The sequence below is a fragment of the Octopus sinensis genome, linkage group LG14 (genome assembly GCF_006345805.1).
Source record: "Octopus sinensis linkage group LG14, ASM634580v1, whole genome shotgun sequence".
Lineage (NCBI taxonomy): Eukaryota > Metazoa > Mollusca > Cephalopoda > Octopoda > Octopodidae > Octopus > Octopus sinensis.
Window position 1 is genome coordinate 15477654 of NC_043010.1, and position 20777 is coordinate 15498430.

General features: G+C 40.9%; 1 protein-coding gene across 1 annotated transcript in view; it reads right to left on the minus strand.

Moving 5' to 3' along the window:
• The window catches only part of LOC115218995 (mothers against decapentaplegic homolog 6), a 131184-nt gene that overhangs the window by 33927 nt on the left and 76480 nt on the right, over positions 1-20777 (minus strand). Inside the window, exon 2 of the mRNA XM_029789033.2 lies at positions 3993-4049. Within this exon, the coding sequence (XP_029644893.1) occupies positions 3993-4049 (57 nt within the window). The remainder of the gene's footprint in view (positions 1-3992; positions 4050-20777) is intronic.

Here is a 20777-nt window from a genome sequence, read left to right on the forward strand (position 1 = left end):
ACACCAAGGTGGGCGAAATGCTACTAAGCATTTTGCCTGGTGTGCTAATGATACCGCCAGTTCATTGGTTTTAAAATAATAATAATCCTTTCTACTAAAGGAACAAGGCCTGAAATTTGGTGTGGAGGGCACTAGTCAATTACACCGAACCCCAGTGTTTGACTGGTACTTAATTTATTGACTCCCAAAAGAATGAAAGGCAAAGTTGACGTTGGCGGAATTTTAGCAACAGGTGAAATACCAAGCCCTTTGTCTGGTGCACCGGTGGTTCTGCCAGTTTGCTGCCTTCCTGTTGCACCCTTCCTCCACAATTTCCATATAATGAAACCCTCTCCCCACCATCACCCATGGAGCACTAGCACTCACCTCTGAGAAGCACTGATTAAAAGAGCGTGAGAGAGAGAGAGAGAGGGAGGGAAGAAAATGGAGGTATCATGACCAGAAAATGTTTGATCAAAGGACTTGTAAGATCACAACTGACCCACCCAGGGCTAAACAACCACTGCAATGACAACAGCCGAGATCAAAAATCTTTACACCTGTAGTGCATTTGTAAGGATTTGTTGATCACCTGTTGATCAGTGGCTGTGTGGTAAGTAGCTTGCTAACCAACCACATGGTTCCGGGTTCAGTCCCACTGCGTGGCATCTTGGGCAAGTGTCTTCTGCTATAGCCCTGGGCCGACCAATGCCTTGTGAGTGGATTTGGTAGATGGAAACTGAAAGAAGCCTGTCGTATATATATATATAAGTGTGTGTGTATATGTTTGTGTGTCTGTGTTTGTCCCCCTAGCATTGCTTGACAACCGATGCTGGTGTGTTTACGTCCCCATCACTTAGCGGTTCGGCAAAAGAGACCGATAGAATAAGTACTGGGCTTACAAAGAATAAGTCCCGGGGTCGATTTGCTCGACTAAAGGCGGTGCTCCAGCATGGCCGCAGTCAAATGACTGAAACAAGTAAAAGAGTAAAGAGTATATGTATCTTTTCAAAGCTGCTGTAATGTGTATGCATCAGAAGGGCATGTTTGGAAGATGCAGAAGGAAGTGCGCTGGTGCAGTTATTGAGCATAATCATAATTATTTAATGTCCACCTTCCCCGCTGGCATGGGTTGGACGGTTTGACAGGAGCCAGCCAGCCAGAAAACTGCACCAAACTTCTGTGTCTGTTCTGACAGGATTTTTTTACAGTTCGATGCCCTTCCTAACACCAACCACCCTGCAGAGTAGACTGAGTGCTTTTTACATGGCACCAGCATAGACAAGGTCAGTTTTGGCGCAATCTTTTTGCAGCTGGATGCTTTCCAAATGCCAACCCCTTTACAGTTGCTTGTGTTGTGACACCAACACTGGCAAGGTCACCAAGAAACTTGCAAGACAAGGAAGTTTTGAGAGAGGAGGGGGGTTTTGAAAGAGGTGAATGGATACGGCGTTATATATATATTGAGGGGAGGGGAAAGTGTCAGTGCACATGGCCCTTGCAGGACCTGTCCCCTACCCCAGCAGAGAGCACTGAGGCCGATGTAATCAACCAGTCCTTTCCCCTAAAATTTCACCCCTTGTATTTACAGGAGAGATGATTATAATTACAAGTAGCAGCCTAATGAAATTAAGAAAGGCCTCGTTAGCTCAAACAGAGTCGATCCATTAAGGGGCAGCCAACAAGGGTCATGCAGATAAGCTGTGATAGGGGCATTAAGCCAGTGGTTCTCAATGGTGTTGCATATATATGGCACCTGGGGGGGGGGGTCCATATAAGATTTTATTGTTAAAATTTATATGCAATAAATTTGTTATACTTCTACAATACACAAAATATTTTAATCTTCTTTTTTATACAATCCGTAACAATATTTAATTATAAAAATTGAACAGGATTTTTAAAAAAAATCAAATGGATATGAGGGTCCATCTGAATAAAATAGGAATTAAAGGGGACCATAACTAAAAAATGGCTGAGAACCACTGCTTAAGCCCTACTACACTGGGAAACATCCTAACTGCCTAAAAGAAAGAAAGCATGACTAGAGTGACATGTCCAAAAATATTATACGCAATGTTCCATAATGCCCTCATAGTCTAGAGGGTTCCATAATGCCCTCATAGTCCAGAGGGTACCATAATACCCTCTTAGTCCAGAGGGTACCACAATACCCTCTTAGTCCAGAGGGTACCACAATGCCCTCATAGTCCAGAGGGTTCCATAATGCCCTCATAGTCCAGAGGGTACCATAATGTCCTCATAGTCCAGAGGGTACCATAATGCCCTCATAGTCCAGAGGGTCCCATAATGCCCTCATAGTCCAGAGGGTACCATAATACCCTCTTAGTCCAGAGGGTACCACAATGCCCTCATAGTCCAGAGGGTTCCATAATGCTCACATAGCCCAGAGAGTACCATAATGCCCTCATAGTCCAGAGGGTACCATAATGTCCTCATAGTCCAGAGGGTACCATAATGCCCTCTTAGTCCAGAGGGTACCATAATGCCCTCATAGTCCAGAGGGTCCCATAATGCTCTCATAGTGCAGTGGGTTCCACAATGTCCCCATAGCCCAGAGGGTACCATAATGCCCTCATAGTCCAGAGGGTTCCATAATGCCCTCATAGTCCAGAGGGTCCCATAATGCTCTCATAGTGCAGTGGGTCCACAATGTCCTCATAGCCCAGAGGGTACCATGATGCCCTCATAGTCCTGAGGGTTCCATAATGCCCTCATAGTACAGAGGGTCCCATAACGCCCTCATAGGCCAGTGGGTTCTATAATGCCCTTATAATCCAGTGGGACTAAGCATACTTCAATACAACAAATTATAGAATGAAAAAATGTAACAACAACCAAAGTACTTGGCAAAGTCACGTGCAACAGAATGGCACACTATCAAGGGAGGGTGGCAACACATCCTTAATAATTTAGATGTAAATAGCACTGAGGCTCAGATTCAATCCCTAAAAACACTTCACGGTTGAGCAGCTATTTATATTACAACTACAAGGTCTATGAGCTGTTGTCATGTGATAACATATTTGGTTCAGCTGGTGCAATCAAGAAGTTCACTCTGCAATTATGTAGTTAAAGGTTCCATCCCAAGATCTGAAATCCACCCCCTGCAGGGACAGGCACACTACTGCTTAGTATAAGTGAAAGGCACATTGAATAACGTAGTTGTCCTGTATACAGTTTAAAATAAGGGATTTGTCATGGGTCTGTCTACTGAATGAAGGATTGACCCGGGGTCAAACAATAACGGCTATAAACAGTAGTTTACTTAGCTGTAAACAGCGAAGTCCACCCGAGCTGGGTCACCCGTCACTCATCAGAATTTGGCTGTCCGACAAAATAATGGGTTGATCAAACAAGAAACACACATGGGCAATATTTTTCGAGAAGCGGGCCGCATAGCACCGTGGTCCATCATCAAGTGGGCCAAAGGTTAAAACAGTTTTTCAGTTGGGTGTGCCATTCAGAGAGTCCCACGGGCCGCAGGTTTTCACCCTTAACTAGTGTCAGAGCACAGATTCCAATATGTTCTTTTCTTTAAAGATGGTCTCGAGTGAGAGTTTTAGCAAAACTTTTGGCTGCTATTTCTAATAGGTCAAGCGACCACATGCAGGCTCCTCCTTCCGTCACATAAGGAAACTTGCAGAACGGGAGGAGGAGACAAAGATAACAAAGAACTTCTGGAATAATCACACACACACAGAGGACATAGGGGAGGGGAAAAAGATTTCAAGAGATAATTTCCTGCCACTGCTTTGCACCAACCAGCTGGTCTGCATGATGAGGTAAGTTAGCAGATGCAAATAGGAGCGACAGGTTCTGCCCTTTTTTTTTTTGTTTTTTCTCTGTCGCTAAGGCTTCGTCAATCCAATTCCCCACCCCTTACCAAAACACGAACATTATTACATCGCTCCACGCAAATTACATTAAAAGCGATGGAAACGAAGGTGGTGGGGGGCTGGGGGCTAGAGAAGGGACGAAATTCAACTCACCTGTCGTCACTTTTACCCGTTCGGTGTTTAATCCGCAGTTACTGACTGGTAAGGACTCTGCAATAAGAAGAAGAAAAAAAGAGATGTAGATGTAGGAGAGATGCAGTTAGATGGGATACAGACAGAAAGACGGATAAGGTAATAATAAATTAGACAAGCAACTATACATATATATATATATATCTATTTCTTTACTACCCACAAGGGGCTAAACACAGAGGGGACAAACAAGGACAGACGAAGGGATTAAGTCGATTACATCGACCCCAGTGCGTAACTGGTACTTAATTTATCGACCCCGAAAGGATGAAAGGCAAAGTCGATCTCGGCGGAATTTGAACTCGGAACGTAACGACAGACGAAATACGACTACGCAGGTCGCCCGGCGTGCTAACGTTTCTGCCAGCTCACCGCCCTATACATATATATATCGCGCATTCACATACTAATGTGCGTGTTTGTGTCTGTGTGGAGAGAGAGAGAGAGAGAGAGAATGAGTGCAAAAGAAGAGGAATTATTTTCGTTTAGTGTCGTTATGAATGAAGTCGGATCAATTTACGGCAGTGGCGACGCACGGCTCGTGATTTAAAAAAAGACCGATTTTAATTCCCAATGAAAACAAAACAAAATAACAAACAAAAAATCGTGAGAGGCAGCAAATAATATGAGGCCGAAAGAAAGAAAGAATGCCATTGGTTAAAATTCGAATTATTAAACAACGTTAAACTTAGAAATTACAATTCCGTTTTCATTTTGGTTTACAATTATGTTTTCTTTTGACACATTCTACCAGTATACGAAGTTTCAAATTGTTTAGTTAACTAGGAAAATCTGGCCTTCAAACTGAAAAGATCCCAAAGAACTTCTGGAATAATCACACACACACACTAGTAGGGTAAGTGGGGGAGGCTCACTAGAAATAGCAACTAAATCTTCAACTCATTTTACTGTTTTACAAGATTAAAGGAATTGAATAATGTAGTTCTGGATGCACCATAGCTGGGAAAAGATGGGATTATCTCAACTAGACTGATGGGATTATCTCAACTGGACTAAGTTTGGCTTTCTCAGGACGGATGTAGGGTTAAGCAGTAACAGTGTCAAACGTATACAACCAAACAGTTGAGCACAAGAGGAACTGTGGTAAAAGGTCTAGGTAAACCAAACCTACAATGTAGGTTCGACTTCCATCCATCCATCCAGAGAGAGAGAGAGAGAGAGAGAGAGAGAGATTTGGCGATGCAAACAGGAAAGCAGAACTTAAACACGTGAATATATATATTTTTTATTATTCACAGGAGTGGCTGTGTGGTAAGTAGCTTGCTAACTAACCACATGGTTCCGGGTTCAGTCCCACTGCGTGGCATCTTGGGCAAGTGTCTTCTGCTATAGCCCTGGGCCGACCAATGCCTTGTGAGTGGATTTGGTAGACGGAAACTGAAAGAAGTCTGTCGTATATATGTATATATATATATATATATATATATATATATGTATGTATGTATGTGTGTTTGTGTGTCTGTGTTTGCTTGACAACCGGTGTGTTTACGTCCCTGTCACTTGGCGGTTCGGCAAAAAGAGACCGACAGAATAAGTACTGGGCTTACAAAAAGAGTAAGTCCCGGGGTCGAGTTGCTCGACTAAAGGCGGTGCTCCAGCATGGCCACAGTCAAATGACTGAAACAAGTAAAAGAGTAAAAGAGTAATCGGCAGAAGTTACAGAAAGACTTCTGGGCCCAGAGTTAACGTGCATTGGTATCTATCCACACACATCATACAACATACAACGCATATATATATATATATATATATATATATATCTTCATAAATATGCTTACACACAATTACAAACGCACATCGAAAGAGAGGAAAGTTATGAAAGACGAAGTATGATGAAGAGAATAAGTGTTTCCTCTCCATGCCCCTCTCTCCTCCTCATCAAATCTGGAGTGACAACATAAAGGAGAAGGGGGGGGAGATTTAAATTAAAAACAAGACGGGAGTGAATAAAGAGAGAGAGGGAGGGAGGGAGAGATAAGAGGGATAGAAAGGAAGAAGAGAGCTTAGGAACTGGGACCAGAAAAAGAGAAAATTAAAATAAAGACGGGATAGTAAGAATGTTGGGTAAATTATTGAGAGAGAGAGAAATGAAAGAGAAATGAAGGAGAGGATGAGGAGGAGTTGAAGTAGAAAGAAAGAAAGTGTTCAATAAAAAAAGGAGGTGAATAGATAGAGAGAGTAAGTGAGATATAAACGGAGAAAGGAAGGAGTAGACAGATAGATAGGAAGGAGAGAAGAAGTAGTAGAGAGAGATAAACGGAAGGGACACAGAAAGTGAGTAACAAATAGAGAGAGAGAGGAAGGAAAGAGCGAGTGGGAGATATAAAGAGAAAAGAGAGAGAGAGTAGAGCGACAGAAAAAACCGAGAGAGTGAGTAGCAAATAGAGAGAGAGAGAGAGAGAGGAAGGAAAGAGCGAGTGGAGATATAAAGAGAAAAGAGAGAGAGTAGAGCGACAGAAAAAACCGAGAGAGTGAGTAGCAAATAGAGAGAGAGGAAGGAAAGAGCGAGTGGAGATATAAAGAGAAAAGAGAGAGAGTAGAGTGACAGAAAAAACGGAGAGAGTGAGTAGCAAATAGAGAGAGAGAGAGGAAGGAAAGAGCGAGTGAGTAGCAAATAGAGAGAGAGAGAGTGTGGAAGGGGAGTAATGAGGAGAGAGAGATACAAAAGATAGATAGAAAGGACGGAGTGAGTGAGTAAGAAATAGAGAGAGAAAGAGAGAGAGATAGAAAAGGGAGGAGGGAGAGGAGAGCTATAGAAGTAATTAGTGAAAGCTGATAAACATTTGTTAGGTGAAGGAATGGCGCCATATAGCAATTTGGGTGTCTGAACTGACTGGGAGAGCGAGGGTTAGAGGGGCAGCAGGGTATATATACACATATATATATATACATACGCATATACGTGATGTGCGTGCGTTTGTGTATATGTAAGTGTGAGCATTCATATATATATATATATATATATATATATATATATATATATGTGTGTGTATATGTGTGTGTCTTGTCCTCTTTAGTCTCCAGTTTTATTTGTGGGGTTTGCGGTTTGTCGTCTGGATGCTGTGTGAATGTGTGCGTGTGTATGTGTACAACCATTTATCTATGGAGTACGTGTATGTTTATAAGTTTGCGACCCAGTGTGTACGTGTACGTGTGTGTTACCATATAGTCTTCTAGGTAGCTTAATGTATGTATCCACGCCGGCCTTTTTGTTGTTGTTGTAACTGCATTGCCTATATGATGACGATGATGATGACGATGATCTATGTATGTGAGTGTGTGTTTATATATATTCTTGTGGTATTTTTGTGTAATGCTGTGTATGTGTGCGTACATTTAACCAAGTATTTATCTGTGGGTGTACAACATACAAACTATGTATATGTGAGTCTGTTTATACTTTGGTTTGTCATTGTGATGCTGTGTGTTGTATGCATATATTGTACATATTTTGTGCGAGATGCTATACATTGTGATTGTATTCACATGAATCTGTGGCTTGTTTTGCTATCCCGATAATGTGTGCACGTATATATTTTATATATATATATCTGTGTGTGAGTATTATACGCAAATACAATTTATGAACGTCAATGCTTAGCGGAGAAACTGTATATACGAATATGCGTTGTAAGAGGCTGTGTTAACACACCCTGTATTCTTTATAGTGTCTGCTTGCATGCGTAGTCTCATAACCAACATCGTCGTTTTAACGTCCGTTTTTCCACGTTTGTACGAATCAGATTTTTTTTTTCTGAGGCAGATCTTCTATGGCCGGATGCCCTTCCTATCTCGCTTTATCTCTCACCTGTTTTCCAGCTAAGGTAACATTTTTTTCATTAGAGGTCGTCAGCCTTGAAACGGACACCGCTTGTTGGACGGTGACGCTCGTTCACAACGATCTGGCGAAAGTCAAGACCAAGAACTTCCTCTCTCTCTCTCTCACACACACACGCGATAAACTTCTTTCAATTTCGGCGCACCAAATCCACTTCCTAGTCCTTGGCTGGCGCGAAACCGTAGAAGGCTTTTCCACAAGGTACCACGCGATGGCATTGAACCCGAAACCACGGGTTCAAAGCGAAATTCTCACCACACAACCATGCATGTGCAACGAATGTGTTTTGCGAGTATACATGTTTCTGATCTCACTCGTGCATTGTTCATTATACATGCATGTGTCAATGTGTGTGTATATATTGATTGATTGATTGATTCTAGTTTCAGCTTGAGCTGTGGCCATGCTGGGGCACCGCCAAATACGTTATTCATAGTGTATGTTGAATGTATGTGTCCCCACCAGTCCCTTCAAAATTTTAGGCTCAGTGCCTATAGTAGAAACGGTTATATTACTATTAATATTACTTAATAGGGAGGCGCAATGGCCCAGTGGTTAGGGCAGCGGATTCGCGGTCGTAGGATCGCGGTTTCGATTGTGAGTGTTTATTGAGCGAAAACACCTAAAGCTCCACAAGGCTCCGGCAGGAGGTGGTGGCGATCCCTGCTGTACTCTTTCGCCACAACTTTCTCTCACTCTTTCTTCTGTTGGCCTGCCTGCTCGCTTAGCCAGCGGGGTGGCGTTATTTGAAAGCTAAAAAGCAATGCGAAGCGCATTGTGACCAGCTATGTGTAACAACATCTGATAGCCTGGTCGGTCACGGTGATTATTTAATAGACCTCCCATCTCAAGAAAATCAATGTCTTTGGGTCAATGTTAAACATCGACATTTTACTGGCACCACAGTTTTACTGCCACTATCACATTCCTGGTAGGTACCACTATCTTTTTATTGACAACTCGTCCAGTTTCCATCCTACTTCACGAAACGAGAGTTAGTTGTTGTCTGCCGAGAATATTAACCATTTTGATACCAACTCGTCTGAAATCACCCGTTTCCGTGGTACAAACGCCCCGTTTCAAAATTTCTTTCAATATAATCTGTCATCAAAATTTCATGTTAATCTACGTTCCAAAAACCAGCTTAATAACGAAAAAGTTATTCCAATAAATTCCTCGTTATTTTCATAATTAATTAGACCAAGGGATCTTATTTTCGGTTCGAACGGCAGTTTTTTAACATAATTTCTAAGTAACTAAAAAATTTTAAACTTCTTATACTGGTAGAATGTGTTTATAAAACATCTTTTTCTCTTGGTTTTCTTGAGAAAATTCTATGGTTTGTAAGATATTTGTTGTTTTTTCTTCAATTTCTGCAATTTCAACCAACCAATGACATGTATTGAGGTAAAAAAAACATTCTGTACCGTATGAATATGTCTCTCTTTTAAGAAACAGATTATTTACATTTGTGAAGAAAAAAAAGATACCCTTCCCCCCACCCGTAACCCTAAAACAGATTGAAATGCAATAGATCGATACTAGGGTCATAATTATGGGTGACAATTTCATATGACACCGCTAGAAAAAAAAAACTGCCGTTCAAACCGAAAAGATCCGGACCAAGTAATTCCAGCAGAAATATGGCGAGAAAGGGGATCAAATGTAGACTTTGCAAGCGACAGGTGCAAGCTACTACTATGATCAAAGGAGCCCACCTCAAATGTGTCCTACCTCTTTCGTTTCAAGACAATGAGCATCAGATTCGCAGAAGAGCTGGCAACAACCTCCACGAGCGACCACATCAAAGCAGTCGGTCTTGTTGGCTCTACGAAGTATTCATGCTTCCAAGATCCAATGTACATAGATACATACATACACACACACACATATATATATATATATTATACATACTATTTTACTTGTTTCAGTCATTTGACTGTGGCCATGCTGGAACACCGCCTTTAGTCGAGCAAATCGACACCCCAGGACTTATTCTTTGTAAGCCTTAGTACTTATTCTATCGGTCGCTTTTGCCGAACTGCTAAGTTACGGAGACGTAAACACACCAGCATCGGTTGTCAAGCGATGTTGGGGGGACAAACACAGACACAAACATACATACACACACACACACACATATATATATTTACATATATACGACGGGCTTCTTTCAGTTTCCGTCTACTAAATCCACTCACAAGGCTTTGGTTGGCCTGAGGCTATAGCAGAAGACACTTGCCCAAGGTGCCACGCAGTGGGACTGAACCCAGGACCATGTGTATAATATATGTGTATAATATGTGTGTATATATTATACACACATGATATATACACATACCGATGCGTGTGTATAAATGTGTGTTTATGTGTTATGTCTTCCTTTCCAAGTCAGTCTTCAGAAATTATAAGGACAAACACACACACACACACGGTGTGTGCGTGTGTCTCTGTGTGTGCACTTGTGTGTCAAAGGGCGGGGGTGGGTGGGCAACCAGACCAAATAACATTGCTATTTAGCAACCCATACCAGTAGAAAAACCCCCCTACTACCATCCCCGCCAAGCCCCACAAACCACCGCCATTATCACTTCCTGTCCAAGTTTAGTCATGTTGACTTCATATAAACAACCGCAAGAAGTGGAGGAGGCCATGGGTGGGTGGGGAGGGCTGCAGCGGTAAAGGCGAAGGGACGGGTGGGTGGGTGAGGAGGGTACGACGAGTCCAGGTACGACAGCGGTGGTTACCACGACGACCACGACCATCACGACACACACAAGCTTTATTGTCGGGAGTTTGTGAGAGCGAATCTGTCATCCAGTTTAGCGCCATCACTTAGACCCTGCTTGCTTTAATGGAATCCCCCCCCCCCCACTCAATTTGTAAAGCAGACTTAGCTAACGCTGACTAAGACCTCTGATCTGAGGGTTAGTTTTCCCTTTACTTCCTTATCAGTCAAAGCCCTTCTAAAAAGTATCACGGGCGCCGCTTTTCTTAATTTGAAGAAAAAAAATAAAATTAAATTAAATAAAAAAGCAAACAATAAAGACGATCTTTTAATTAAAGTAGCATTTAACATCAAGCATAATGAATCACTTGCACCATGGGCAAACGAGCTAATGAGGAAAAGTCTTTAAACAATCGCTTGATCTGGTAGAAATAGCAGCCAAAACAATATCAGGATCTTTTCGGTTTGAACGGCAGTTTTTAACATAATTTCTAGCTAACTAGAAAATTTTAAACTTCGTATACTGGTAGAACGTGTTTATAAAACATCTTTTTCTCTTGGCTTTATTGAGAAAATTCTATGGTTTGTAAGATATTTGTTGTTTTTTTTTTCTTCAATTTCTGCAATTTCAATCAATGACGTCTAATGAGGTAAAAAAAACATTCTGTGCCATATGAATATGTCCCTCGTTTAAGAAACAGATTGGGTTTATTTACATTTGTGAAGAAAAAAGATACCCTTCCCCTAACCCTAAAACAGATTGAAATGCAATAGATCGATTCTAGGGTCATAATTATGGGTGACAATTTCATATGACACCGCTAGAAAAAACTGCCGGTCAAACCGAAAAGATCCGAAAATGAGCCAATGAGGGCACATTGATGCAGACACAGTCTACTAAAAATACTAACAAAAATCCCTGAAATCACAAGGATATATTGGACAAGAGGGTAGTCTTCAATATACAAACAAACAGGAGGTAGTGGTCACTGGCGGAAAGCCTTTGATCACGGGACTACTTAATCTGAGATGACCTGGGACTAGCTAAACAACAACAACACAATATGCTAATCTTCATGTTCTTGCATTGGCTGCACCAAAGTCACCAATAACGGTGACTGGTGGTGGTGGTGGTGGTGGGGGGTTGAATGTCTTGTCTTGAAGCAAAATACTTAGCCAAACGTTTATACTAGCGCTGGATTAACCATTAAGCAAAATAAGCACATGCTTAGGGCATCGAGGGAAGAAGGGGGCACCACAGAAATGGTAAATGGTCTACGGCACAAAAGAAATCACTTTAAACTTGCTAAAATAATATTCAGGATGCCTTTGTCTCTACTAAGTATAGATGCAGATGTGTTACCTAAGACTAATTTTGAGGATCTGACCAAAGACTTTGCAATTCAAAATGTAGGGGGACACTTTTCAAGTGGAAGTATACAAAAATAAACCTTATTTTCCTTGTTTTGTTTCATTTTGTAAAATAAAAATTTATTTTATGGTTTGTTATTGTTTATATATTGAATTACATAATCTTTTATGGGGGGGGCACCAAAATCTTTTAAGTGTTTAACTCTTTTGTTACCATATTCATTTTGAGATGCTCTGTTCCTTCCAATTACTTTAAATATAACAAACAATTCAGTAATTATAATTTAGTTATCATTAAGCTAGTGTTAGGAACATAAATTGTGACTAAGGTCTGGTGGAAGATTTTAATTCAAAAGTTTTGATAACAAGACATTTGTACTACAGAACCAGAACTGGTTTCAGCCAGGTTGGTAAAGGGTTAAGGCCATGATGGGTCATAACCTGGCCCTACCCATAGGTAAAGTGCAAATAAAATTATGTATATGGTATTGTTATGAACAGAAGAGACGAACCACTTTGGGCTGAATTCCTCCCTCATCAGAGCAGCTAGAAATAGTAGTTAAAATACCCTTGAAAATTGCATTAGATTCTATCACCTTTTAGGTATTCCTGAAGAAAAAGATGGGACAGTCACAACTGGAATGGCTTTATTATAGGTATGCTCAACAGCGAAGACCAATGCTTGTAAACAGATGAAAATATTAGAAGCGGGCAAGCTATATATGCGTTAAAGTAGTTGTGACAGTGGTGTGTCTGTGTGTGTGTGGGGGGGGGGGGGGCACATACATACACACACACACACTACAAAAGGATGTTTATATATTAAAGAGAGAGGGGTATATGTGCAAATAAGTGTGTGTGTATATAAAATATAGTGGCATCATATATACACATTGATACACACACATACAGACAGACACACACACACACACACATATATAATGTAATGGCGGTGCCCCAGTATGGCCACAGCTCGTGAGCTGAAACTAGATAAAAAAAATATATATATATACATACACACATATACATACACATATACATGCATACACACACATATATATACATACATATACACATATACATCAGAAAAGTGGGTCATTGATGTGTGTGTGTATATAACCTAGGAGAGGAAGAAGGACCCTTGAATAGAGAGCAATTATAGAGTAGTGTGTGGTTGAGGAATAAGGTGGGTGGTGGGATGAGTAGGGATAGAATAATAGTGGGAGAGATTAAGAGATATGGAAGGGTGGGGGTGAGGGGGAGAGTAGGCTGTGGAAAACAATTAAGGGAGATTATAAAGACAGCTGTCTTAATCAGTGAGAGTAATTAATTGATGGTGATAGTGTTGCAGTTGTTGTGAATGGTGGAGGTGGTGGTGGTGGTGGTGGTGGTGCTTATAATGGTAGCTGTGGTTTTTGGTGGTGATAGTGGTGGTATCAACAATGATTGAGGAGGAGGTGGTGGTGGTGGTGGTGGAAATGTTAATGGTTAGTAATGATGTGATTAAGACCATGCAGGTGGTTATGTTGGCGATGGTGCAAGGGTGATGGTTTAGGTGGTGGGTGGGTGGGTGGGTGAGTGGCAGTGGTCGGTCTGGGTGGTGTTGTAACAACAGCATTGAAGTAAGAATGCAATGGAATAGAAGTCAGGTTGAAGCGGTACTGAAGTCAAGATGAAGCGGTACTGAAGTCAGGATGAAGCGGTACTGAAGTCAGGATGAAGCGGTACTGAAGTCAGGACGAAGCGGTATTGAAGTCAAGATGAAGCGGTACTGAAGTCAGGATGAAGCAGTACTGAAGTCAGGACGAAGCAGTGTTGAAGTCAGGTCGAAGTGGTGTTGGACAAAGCAGTATTGAAGTCAGGATTGAAGCAGTGTTGAAGTCAAGATGAAGCGGTACTGAAGTCAGGTCGAAGCGGTGTTAAGTTCAAAAAGCAAGGCCATGTAGGGGGACATGGAGTTATGTACAAGGAGAGTGTTCATGCAAAGAGTTCAGGCCATTTCTGGTCAAGGGAGACTTTGAACCGAGCGGTCGTCAGCATCTTCACCATCTCGTCTGGCAGCTTATTCCACGGATCCGCAACCCGGATGGAGAAAGCCCCTCTCCTTCGATTGAGATGAAATCGTCGCAGATAGAGCTTTCGTAGTGACACCGCAGCCAACGCTCTGAAGCAGGAGTGAAGAACAGCTCTTTCGAGAGGTTACACTTTCCGCTTATGATGTTGTGAGCGAGAATGAGATCATCAAGGCGTCGTCGTTTTTCGAGAGAATAAAGGTCAAGCGTCTTCAGCCTTTCTTCATAAGACAAATGCTTGAGACCAAGAACCATGCGGGTAGCCAGCTTCTGGACTCTTTCGAGATGATGTATGTCTTTGAGCAGATAAGGAGAAGAGGCTTGAATCCCGTACTCCAATATGGGTCTCACCAGCATGACATAGAGCGGTAGAGTGTTGGATGAAGCAGTATTGAAGTCAGGATCAAAGCAATGTTGAAGTCAGGTTGAAGCGGTGTTGAAGTCAGGACTAAGAGATATTGAAGACCAAGAAGTACTGAAGTCAGGATGAAGAGGTATTGATGTCAGGATGAAGTAGTATTGAACCTGTGCCTTGCAAGAACATGTTTGAAGAAGTGGAGTGGGAGTGATTGGATATGAAAAATTAGAAATCTTTTGATGTATCAATCTGTAGCAGGAATGACACATGATGGACTATATAAATATTAGTCGCCATGATAGATCGTTTTTTTTCTCTTTTAAAGCCTGGCTTTTTTTTTGCCAGACCACTAAATTACAGGGATGTAAACACACCAACACTTGTTGTCGAGCACAAAACCACACACAATGGGCTTCTTTCAGTTTCTATCTACCAAATCCACTCACATGATAAATCGTTAGCCACTACACACATTTTTTTTCTCTCCTTTATTTTTTCTGTGTCCCTTTCTGTAGAAGAGTGTAGGCTCGAAACGTAAAAGACTTTTACTATTCCTAACTGTTATACTAATACATCTGTTTGTTTTGTACACCACCTGTCTTCGTCTTTTGTTTTTTTCGTAAACTCTCCTTATATAAATATTAAAACTTGTTAGTAAAGTAATTTGGTTAATCAAAGAATGACAACAGAATTAGGACAGTTATGGAGATGTACTGTAGAAATATCAAACTATATCAACAGAAATTGTAAATGACACACATGGAAACAGTTTAGTTCCATAAGACTTAGAGTAGGCATCGGCAACCATTTACAAGATGTGACTGGTTCATCATCAGGCCGGCCACACGACAAGGATTAAAGGTAAATTTTCAACAAATGTGCCATTCAGAAAGACCCACTCAGGCCACGACTGGCTTAGAGCCAGTAGCTTTCACTCATTCAACCCATAACCCAGTGGTTTTCAACCAGGGTTCTGCCAGTACAGTACAGGGGTTCCGCAAGAATTTACAAAAATGCTAAATTCGACAGTAATTTTTAATTCTCCTGTGCAGATATACTCTTTTACTTGTTTCAGTCATTTGACTGCGGCCATGCTGGAGCACCGCCTTTAGTCGAGCAAATCGACCCCGGGACTTATTCTTTGTAAGCCCAGTACTTATTCTATCGGTCTCTTTTGCCGAACCGCTAAGTGATGGGGACATAACCACACCAGCATCGGTTGTCAAGCAATGCTAGGGGCCAAACACATACACACACACACTTATATACATATATACGACAGGCTTCTTTCAGTTTCCGTCTACCAAATCCACTCACAAGGCTTTGGTCGGCCCGGGGCTATAGCAGGAGACACTTACCCAAGATGTCACGCAGTGGGACTGAACCCGGAACCATGTGGTTGGTTAGCAAGTGCATAAGACAATTAAATTATTGCACAGGGGTTCCTCAAGCCAGTGAAATGTTTTCTTGGGGTTCCGCTCCAGTAAAAAGGTTGAAAAGCACTGTCTTAACCATTCAGATTACTCTGTTAAATGTAATGTTTATTTATTCATATTGTTTTGAATTAATCGTGCATTATCTTGTGGCTTTGGGATTTCGATGATGTGATTGTTTATTTTTAAAATGACATTGTTGAGTAGATGTGAGAGGCCAGACCAGGCCACTCTGAATGTAAAACAGGCAGAATATCCAGACTGGGTATGGCCAGTTTAACCCTTTAGCATTTAAACCGGCCATATCCGGCCAAAAGTATTCTGCCTGTGCTATGTTCAAACTGACCAGATCTGGTCTCTCACACTAATCATACAATATCGTTTTAAAAATTAACAGCTACCTCATCAAAATCTCATAGCTAAAAGATGATGCATGATTAGTTCAAAACAAAGTGGATGAAAAAGCATTAATTTTGGCAGAATAATGCGAACACTAAAGGGTTAAATGCTAAAGAGCTAAATTAGAATAAATTCAACCAGGATAGCAATAGGTAGACCACCCCGGTAAAGCTATATACCCACAAGAGATATACTACTAGATTACAGGGATGTAAACACAAAACCACACACAATGGGCTTCTTTCAGTTTCCGTCTACCAAATCCACTCATATGTATTTCACTACTGCCCACAACGGGCTAAACAAAGAGGGGACAAATGGATTATGTCGATTACATCGACCCCAGATCGTAACTGGTACTTAATTTATCGACCCCGAAAGGATGAAAGGTAAAGTCGACCTCGGCGGAATTTGAACTTAGAACGTAACGGCAGACGAAATACGGCTACGCATTTCGCCCGGCGTGCTAACGAGTCTGCCAGCTCGCCGCCTTAATCCACTCATATGGCTTTGGTTGGCCTGAGGCTATCGTAGAAGATACTTGCCCAAGATGTCATGCAATGGGACTGAACCCAGAACCATGTAGTTGGGAAGCAAAATGTCTTGTCACACAACCATACCTGCACCTACCTAAACTCAGAATTCCAAAGCTTGTAGTAAGAGAGAGAGAGAGAGAGAGAGAGAGAGAGAGAGAGTGAGAGAGAAAGAGATAGGTAAACTTTAGAAAACTGCATTTGTGTACTTTCTTCATTGTAAAATTTGCCATATATATATATATATATATATATATATACAATGTGTGTCTTGTATTTCGTTTTATTAATAATTATGTGCAAGCATGTTCACAGATTATGTGAAGGCATGTGTGTATAAATATACATGTAGTATATATGACATGTATATATATATATATTATATATATATAAACAACATACATATGTATATACATGTATGTATAATAAAATTGCATATCTCATATTCTTAATCTTATCTATTCTTTTTTTTTTTTTCATATTCTTTTCCCTTTCCACTTGTTTATCGCATGTATAGGCAGACATACTTTGTGAAGGTGCCTGGCTGAGTGGTTAGGGTGGTGAGCTCAAAATCATGTGATTTGTGGGTTCAATTCTTGAACTGGGCACATACTGTACGTATTCCTCATGCAATGCACTTCATGCTGCTCCAAACTTACTCAGCTGTGAACGTGTATCAATCCAGTGACTGATGTAGCCCTCTCCCTGCATGTCTGTTCTGCCACACCCTGTATGTTTTGCGGGTGGGGTGGGTGGGTGGGGGAAGAGCACGAAGGCTAAGAGGAATGCCTATGTCTGCACATAACCAAAACAATTAGCAGAAGCATAGAAATGGTTACCAAACCAGGCTCACTTGCAAATGACAGTTGCGGTTTACACACACACACACGTGCATTGCCTCTTAAAAAAAAAAAAAAAAAAAAGTGGGTAATTACTGTGTTAATTAATTAACAAACCCCTCTTTTACAATGCATTACAAACGATGCCAAAGCTGAGACAGAAGAAGAAGTTGGTCAAGGTATAGCAAATTAACCAAATACCTATAGTAGTTGCCAGGTAATCACATCATGAATTATTCAATAGAATAACCCTCCAAGGTAGCAAAATTAATTGTAAAAATAAAAAAAATAATTTTAAAAAAAAGCATCGTAAATCCTCGAGGTATATTCCACATCCCCCCCCCCAATTTAAAGGTCAAAATCCCTAGTGCGTACTATATACGAGGTTAAAAATGAAAAATATTTTCTAAGCAATGTCGGAGTCTTTATTTGCTGTCCGCCAATGTTTATTCGGACGCATTTTTTGATGTCGAGCGCGAAAATACCTTAAGCTAAGCCTGAAAGCAATGAAGTCATAAAAGAATCATCCATAACTTGCAGTAAGCAACATTTATTAAACGTCATTACTGTTATTTCTTTATTTTCTGCAAACAAAATGCACAAAAATGCTACACGTTTGCATTATGTTATATATACAATAATAATAAAGGACGTTACCGTATACAGGTTTACAAACCAAGGACATTATATAGACCTCCTTGGCTCAAGTTAGAGAAGGGGTGCGTATTATACACATGGTTTAGGTTTCTCAGAGGTACAGCCCCCTAAAAATCCCCTGCGTATTATACTCAAGGGCGGACTATACTCGGGGATTTATGGTATGTTACAGAAACAGGGGCTCAAGATTGTTAATCAAAGTTCACTTTGAAACAAGAAAGGTCCTACATAAAAAGCAGGAATACAATGAAGAAACAGGTAACGATAACAATTGAGGTAAACATTATTAGCCCCATGACAATGCAGAAAAGGTCCAGGTCCAAAAAGGGAAAGTGAGAGTAGGTGGCACAACTTATGGAGACTAGGGAATTCCTAGGGATACCTAAAAGTGTTTACACAAATTCAAGATTGGCCTTTGCATTTAAGGAAAGAGACATGGGCAAAAGAAAATATGAACAGTTCTATATTTAAGAGATGAGGAATTATGTACATTATTTACATTTGACGGATATTTGTCCTCATCTTGTTTGTTGTTAACACGTTTCGACTGGTATACTCTCCAGCCCACTTCAGGTGTCTTGGGGAAATTTCAAATCTGGGTTCTCATTCTGAAGGTATTTTTCGATATTATTATCATTATTATTGTTCAGGTCACTGCTTGGAATCGAACTCGAAATCTTGGGGTTAGTAGCTCGTGCTCTTAACCACTACGCCATATGCCTGGGGGCATATGAAAAGATTCTTCTCAGAATCATACCATTTTGGGCATAGTGTATCTCTGACAAAATTGTTCAATGTATACCCCAATCACTTTTTTTTTAAAGGAAACTACTGGTTGCTATTTCTAGCAAATTAGTTTACTGCACTGAGGCCCTCCTGTTGAATCATATGATTACAGAGAGAAGCACATTCATTTACTTATGTATATATATATGTATGTATATATATATATATATATATATACATACATAATGTGTGTGTGTGTGTGTGTGTACAGATGCAGAAAGGGTAAGAGACTTGGTTCGCAGTTACATGGTCCAGGATTCAATCTCTCTACATAGTCTCTTGAGCGAGTGTCTTCCACCAGAGCTCCTTGTCAGCTCAAACCTTCTTTGGAAGTTCAGTGGATGGAAACTGTGGAAGCCCCACTAGATGGATTGCACTAGTAAATCAAAGAATGACACCCTTGTCACACATTGTCATACTTGTTCCACCTGGAGACCACATTAAGGGCACACATGCCTGTGGAACACACAGCAAGTTCCACTCAGGCCAACTTTGCCTTTCATCATTTCAGGGTCAATAAAGTAAGTACCAGTTGAGTACTGGGGTCAATGTAATCAACTAGTCCCAAAAAAACAACAAATATCTTACAAACTATAGAATTTTCTCAATAAAGCCAAGAGAGAAAGATGTTTTATAAACACATTCTACCAGTATACGAAGTTTTAAATTTTTTAGTTACGTGGAAATTGTTTTTAAAAACTGCCATTCAAACCGAAAAGATCCGAAATTTTTGCTCTTTCATTCAAAAATTTGGATCTTGTGCTTGAGAAGTATAACTCGTAAAGCCAGCATCTCATAAAGCGAGTTTTCGTAAAGTGAAGTACTTACTCTATAGAGAAAAACTTCAAGAGTAACTCATTTAAAATAACTTAGTCCCTCTTCCAATGTGTGTGTGTGTGAATGTTTATAATGTAAATACGTAGACATGTTCTCACATGTGTATGTGTGTGTGTAGAACAGTCAAAATATGTATATACTAACATACACACACTTACTTTTGTATTCACAAACACACATACATACATACATACATACACACACTCATCCAAACAATTTCAGAACAACATTGTCCCATGGAAACTTTCTAGGAAGAAGGAATTCTCGCTAAAATAAAGCCCCCAACCGCCATCCGCCCCGCACACCACCTTCGGAATTCCTTTCTGTTCTACGAAGTGGGGGTGGATACGAAGTGTTGGGTGAGGGTGGGGGAAGGAAGACGGCGAGTATTTAAGAGTCAGAGATGGGGGGAGGGAAGTAACCCAGAAAACACACACACACACACACACACACACAAAGCAGGCCAAGAAATGAAGCTAGGCTAACGTTAAAACGTGGGTGATGGATGGGAGAGAGGGAGGAGAAATCAAGAGAGCTGCCCCCGAGGGTGGCGATGGTGAAAAAGGTGGAGGAGGTTGGTGCGTGTGCGTGTGAGAGAGAGAGAGGAAGAGGCAGAGTGTGGATGTAGGTAAGCGTGTAAATTACTGGATGAGAGAGAGAGACAGAGAGACAGACGGAGAGAGAATGTATGTGTGTGTATGCGCGCAAGAAAAGGAGAGGACAAGGTAGGGTACAGGCTTTTTAAAGCCACCAAAACACACATAAACTACAACCGCATCCGGTACCCCGTCACCCGCCTCCGGGGTAGACGGCAGTAAAAGCAATAGTGACTTACACTCTTATAGTCGTTATAAAAGAAGCATTTATACGTTAG